Source organism: Prosopis cineraria, unplaced genomic scaffold, assembly GCF_029017545.1.
Source record: "Prosopis cineraria cultivar Desert tree isolate PC_DT_omini unplaced genomic scaffold, ASM2901754v1 PC10, whole genome shotgun sequence".
Lineage (NCBI taxonomy): Eukaryota > Viridiplantae > Streptophyta > Magnoliopsida > Fabales > Fabaceae > Prosopis > Prosopis cineraria.
Window position 1 is genome coordinate 17811749 of NW_026555341.1, and position 6321 is coordinate 17818069.

General features: G+C 33.5%; 1 protein-coding gene across 1 annotated transcript; it reads right to left on the bottom strand.

Moving 5' to 3' along the window:
• Positions 1 to 328: 328 nt before the first annotated feature.
• LOC129322470 (uncharacterized) lies at positions 329 to 2901 on the bottom strand. The gene is made up of 3 exons (XM_054968785.1): positions 2400 to 2901; positions 1858 to 2301; positions 329 to 465 (listed from the first exon to the last, which is right to left on the bottom strand). The coding sequence occupies exons 1-3, from the start codon at positions 2899 to 2901 to the stop codon at positions 329 to 331; spliced, it is 1083 nt and encodes a 360-aa protein (XP_054824760.1).
• Between the last annotated feature and the right edge of the window lie 3420 nt (positions 2902 to 6321).

Genomic DNA, 6321 nt, shown 5'->3' on the forward strand with positions numbered 1-6321 from the left:
AGTGGGTCACGGGTCTCATGGTTCAACCGGTCGGACCGACGGTCGGACCGGTGACCTAATAATTAAACAAAAAATAACATATATATATATATATATATATAAAACACCACCCAAGTCTTTAATACAACAAGCTAGCAAAAATATACCACCACCTAAGTCTCTCAAAACACCTAAGTCATTAATACAACAAAAACACCATAATATGTTTTGGTCAAGTCATTAACATAATGCAACAAGTTCACAAGTACAACAATCTACAATCCACAAGCCAAACATTATAAGATAACTAATAATTTCATTACTTGTCAAAGATATTGGCAGATCTTTGTCAATCCACTTGATTAATCCAAGCATGGTTAGGCTCGAAAGCATCAACATCTGAGTTGTAACTATCATCATCTTCCTGACTAAATGATCCTAAATCAATCCCTTCACCCTCTACCACATTTACTCTTTGTTGATCATCTTCATAAACAAATACATCAAAGTAATCAAACCAGATTAAAGCATTATTAAGAGCAATATAATAAAAGTGACAGCATGTAATAAAGCTCTCAAGAAAATTTAAATTCAAACCTTCCTCTTCCTGCTACGAAATAATAGCTCTTGGTAGTGCTTGCTCATCATAAAGGAGATCTCCTTCTATCTCATCAGCATGAAGTAAAGAAGGATCATCTTTTTCCATTACCCAATACTCAATTTTATCAATACTTTCAAAATCAATAGGATCAGTTGCTTTTCTCTTGTTAGCAACTCTAAAATACACATGACAATAGCAAACTATAAGAATTCATTCATCCAATCTTTATGAATACAAATAAACACAAAGCTTTAAATAATATACCTATTCTTTAAGCGAAAATTGTAATGAACATATACAAGATCATTCAACTATTCAACCTTTGATGCTCTAATCTATTCCTTTTCTTAGAGTGTATTCTTTCAAAGACACTCCAATTCCTTTCACAATCTGATGAAGATGCAGTTTAACTTAACAATTTAATGGCTAAGTTTTTAACATTTGGACAACTACTTCCAAAATATCACCACCATTCATCTGTCATATTAAAGATAAAGTTAGTAGAAGAGATTTTACAGATAAAGTTGCAAGATAATAAATATGAAAGATAAATATATAAATCTTTACTTTACCAAGTCGCATTGATTTTGCAGATTCAATAGCCAATGGATGACTGAAGCTACCACTCTTTTCCTGATATTATGTGCCTTCTTGCAAGAACTTGATCTTATTAGAAGAGACTTTCTTATCTATAACAGTAAGATATCCTTGCATAACCTCTGGCTTTTGAGAAAAGTTTGCTTTATCATAAAGAAAGGCAGGATTAAAGACATAAGCAGCTACATGAAGATTTTGTCGGAGCTGAGAATCCCACCTTCTCTTAATAATCCTTGTGTAGGGCTTGTACAAATATTTTTTCTTCAGAAAAGTATTCTTTATAGCTTTCCTTGCCCTATACATACCATCATAGACATACCCAAGTGATGGCCTATCATCAGAATCAACAATTCTCAACAATCAGATGAGTGGTTTTATAATTTCAACAACAATTTTACAGTCATTCCAAAATTTATTGTCCAACACAATTATTGTCACATCCTTAACCTTTCGATCCTTAGAGTATTTAGAGTTCATAAATGCCTTACTAGTTATTAAGGCTTATATATCATGCTTGTGCTTATAGATACTCTTCAAAGCAATGAAAGTAGTGGCAAACCGTGTGGCCCCTAGGTGAATAATTTCTACCCAACCCTCTCTTTTCCTCAACCAAGCTAGCAAAATGCATGGTTATATATGAATTTTGAAACCATAGATGCACGTGCTGATCTCCATCTTACCTATGTCTGCCAAAATCAAATTTAAGCAATGGGCAGCACAAGAAGACCAGAAAATAGAAGGGTACTTGTCATTTAATAATCTCCCAGCAGCTTTATAATTAGCTGCATTATCAGTTACTAGATTAACAATATTATTCGCACCAGCAAATGCAACCATGTCCATGAATAAATTGCAAAGATTTTGAGCATCCTTAACTATATCTGAAGCATCAACAGATTTAATAAAAACAATTCTTCTAGGACAATAAATAAGAAAATTAATCAACTGCCTATTTTTTTGATCTTGCCAATCATCCGCCATTATAGTACAACCAGTTTCAGCCCAAAAACTTCTACATTCATCAACTAGTAACTGAACCTCTTTCTTCATATCTTGCAATATTTTACTTCTCACAGCATGATAATTTGGGACTTTATAATCAGGACCAATAGCAGCAATAGCATCTACCATAGGTTGGTAGTAAATGGAATTCACAGCATTTATTGGAATACAACAATCATATAATAGCTAAATTAGCTCTATGCAAAGCTTCTTTACCTACAAATGCACTTCTTATTCTGGTTGTGCACCCGGGATTGTCCTTGGGCATAGAACTTCTCTAAAGATTCAGATGCCTTCCTTTTTCTTAATTGAGAAGAACTTGGAACATTTGCTTCAATCACCCTTTCTTGAGATTGTGGAGGAGCCATTTCTTCCATATTTGAATCATTCCCCCTAAATAGACTATCCTCTGTTTTTGTTGGGTAATCTTGTTTTTTTGTTCTCTTTCCCTCAATCTCTTTCAAATTTTCCTCTAATCGAAAGCGAATATCACGAGGCACATTTTTACAACTAATGGCATCTCCTCTTTTCCCAGCAAGATGCTGTTTCATTCTATTAATTCCCCCACCAGCAAATTCCTTTGCACAATATAAGCATTTTAAGCGAGATTTGCCACCTTCCTTTTTGTTTGGTATTTGAGTGCAATGCTCCCATGTAGGATCTAATTTAGCTCTAATAGATTGAGTAGATGCAGCAGTAGATGCATGATCAGATGATGACATTTTCTACACCTAAGCAAGTAAATTAACAAATTAAAAGCAGACAGACAATATGAATATAGCCTTCCTATTTTGTCAATAAACAACTCTTGAGTCTCAAATCAATTAGGACAATATGAATATAATTATAACCATGTCCATAGATAAATCACAGAGCAAACAACACAGTACAGGAGTCTCGAATGATTCAGAACTCAGAAAATAAACAGCACAGACAATAAAAAAAATGTTCATCCATCAGCATTTATTCATTGCTAATTTGCTATTCAAAACCATGGCATTAGATTAAATTGGGCAGAGAGATAGATGAGGGAGCTCACCAGGACTGAGAGAGAGAGAGAGAGCGATCAGCGATCAATGAAGAAGATGAAGAATGAAGGATGCTGAGTGTCTAACTGTCTTGATGTGAATGCACAAAGAGGGAAGAGTCTAATTGTCTCGGTGTCTCCCACAGTTGCACGCCTAGGCAAGAGTCAACCAAAAAGCCGAAAGCAAAACCCAAATGGATGGGAAGGAGAGATGCGAGACAGAGAGAGAATAGAGAAGAGACCCACACTCCCACAGAAATAGTGAAGAAGACGAAGAAAGAAGTCCTAGATGGCTGACTGGTTGAACGGCAAAGACCCACAGAAACGAACCCGGACGGCCGAGATTTAAGGAGGCGATGTGCGATGAGTCGATGACTGACCAAAACGGCAAAACCCTCCGGCCACCGAGCAAGATAGAGAGAGAACAGAGAAGAGAAGATTGAGACTGAGACCGAGACCGTGAAACGCTGATGCCTAATTTCTTTTTGACTTCTGAGTCTAGCTACGACGGTGAGCGAGCGAGGCTGCGTGACTGTAGGCGTTAATGGCTAAAAGTGAAATCTGAATCTGATTGTCCAGCCAGGCGAGAACCCAATAGCCGATAGTGATCTGATAAGGGTTTTTTTTATTTTTAAAATACCAATTTTGCCCCTCCTTTGACCCGCTTCTAACCCATTCAAACCGCTCTGGGTTTCGATTCTTTTTCGAGTTTATAAAACCCGTCTAGTTCCAGACGAGCCAACTCAGGTCAATCGCTAATACAGGTTAATTGGTTGACCCAGCCCGCTTTCTTCAACGGGCGATGGTCTGACTGGTCCGACCGTCTGGGTCAGTCTGGGTCTTTAAACCTTGGCGGGGAGGGAGGGAGGGAGGGAGGGATAATATTTAGCTAAATTGAATATACCACATCATCCATAATTTATTTAATTAAAATAATTTAAATAATTTAAATAAAATTTTGTGTGATATTTTTTTAATTAATTTTATTTTTATAACAGAATGCACATTTAATTTTTTAATTTTTATCTCTGCTATCATTAATATCACAATTAATTTATATTTAATATTATTTAAATGTTATATTTTTATTAGACAAACCAAAAATGACATGGTGTACATGGCCTATTTAAGTTTTTCTTGATTCTTGTGCCGACTGCTAAACAATGTAAATGATATTACCAATACCTGATGAAGAAGTGAGTTTGGTGAAAAAATTAAAATGGCTAAGTCTACTCAAATCATCAGCCGTTTGTTTTTCTCATTCCCTTTTGCCATGTTACTCTTTACTGAGAGCAGGCCAACACCAAATGGTAAGTAAAGATTAATTTATGCAAACAGTGCATTGTGCGATTCGTGCAATATACATTTAGTTATTAGTGTGGTAGAATTAGTATTGCCTTTGGTGTATATACACTCCTACAGTTTCTTTTTATCTGTTGTTTTTTTTTTTAAATTATATTTACCTGTCATTTTAGAAGTCCATGACAATGTTGATTACTATTTTTTTTTTCAATTTTACTTTTGTTTTTATTGGCACGGGCACGCTCACACACACATATATATTAGGATGAAGTTAAAAAAAAAAAGATAATGAAACTTTCAATCCCTCAAATTTGGTTCAATTATTAATTTGGTCATTCAAGTTTAATTTGTATCAATTTGATTTTTTATATTTTCTTAAATTATCATGTTAATCATTTAAATTTTAAAACACAATTTGACTCTCGAATTAATCTAATGTGTAAAATATATTGATGATTTTACATTTATAAGTAGCTAAATAAAAACAAAATGACCCTCAAATCAGTTTAATTTTTTTAGCAATCTTACAATTGTGTTTTTTTTTTTTTGTAAATTTTTTTTGAGTCTATTGTTTTTTCTGAACTAAATAATTACACATTTTTTTATTAATCTACATGACTGCAATTAATATTGCCTTACCCATGTCAGTGGATTTTAATACTGTTACCTTTTCTATTTAAATAGTAAGAACCAAATTCACAACTGAGACAAATTTTAAAATCCAAATGAATAAAAATTAAATTTCAGGGATTAAATTGATCGCTGAGATAAACTTGAGGGACTAAAAGTTTCATTTTCTCAGAAAAAAATTTTAACATATTAATTATATTTCTTAATCATTGTATAGAAACATTAAGCTGAGATTAAAAAAATGAATGGTGCATGACTGTGTAAATTTGATGAGCTCTAAACTTGTATGAAAATAAGATAATTTTGGCAGTTGCAAGCCCAGCATGTAACTCCATTCATGGAGTGGAACAAGGTGAAACTTGCTTCTCAATTGCCCAAAGGTTCGATTAGGATGAAGGTCACTTCTTTCATAACAATCCCAACGTAAACTGTAATCTCATCTTTGTTGGTCAATGGCTGTGTGTTGCTGGTACACTGATTTGAGCACCCACAAATGTAACAAGCCAGAAATAATATTGCGTGAGCAAATAATGATGCCAATAATGATCCCAATATCAATTGTAATCTCATCTTTGGGGGCCAATGGTTTTCATCTATCTTAATTTCAAGTGATATGCATAGATGTAATAATACATTTTTTTTTGGTCATGACATGTAATAATAAATTTATCTACAAAGATATATGACGAATTTTTTCGTTTGTTGTAATCTATTAATTAAAGAAATAATTTAGTTTCATACGGTATTTCTTTTGATACAACATTAGACAGTATTTAAACTCTAATGAACTTGCCACTCTAATTAGCTTATTGCGAATGCCCCATTTGGTCAAAAATAAATGAATAAATAAAAAAATTGAAAAGCTTTTTTAATAAAATAATAAAAAATGAAATTAATAAAAAAATTAAATGATAAGATTCCCAAATTTGTGCTTAATATGGGTCTTTAATTAGAGAAAGTCAAATAAAAATCCAGTCCCCAAATTTATGCCTTGATTGGAAATGATAAAAGTCAAATAAAATTAATCATAAATTGTAATTTGATGGAATTTAACCATTAAAGATGCAAGCCCTAATGGGGCATTCACAAAGAAAGGTGATGGATCAGGTGGAGGGGAGAGGGGAAAAAGAAAAAGAAGCTTGAGAAAAAAAGGTGAGAGTTTATTTGAAAGGTAGAGATTTTT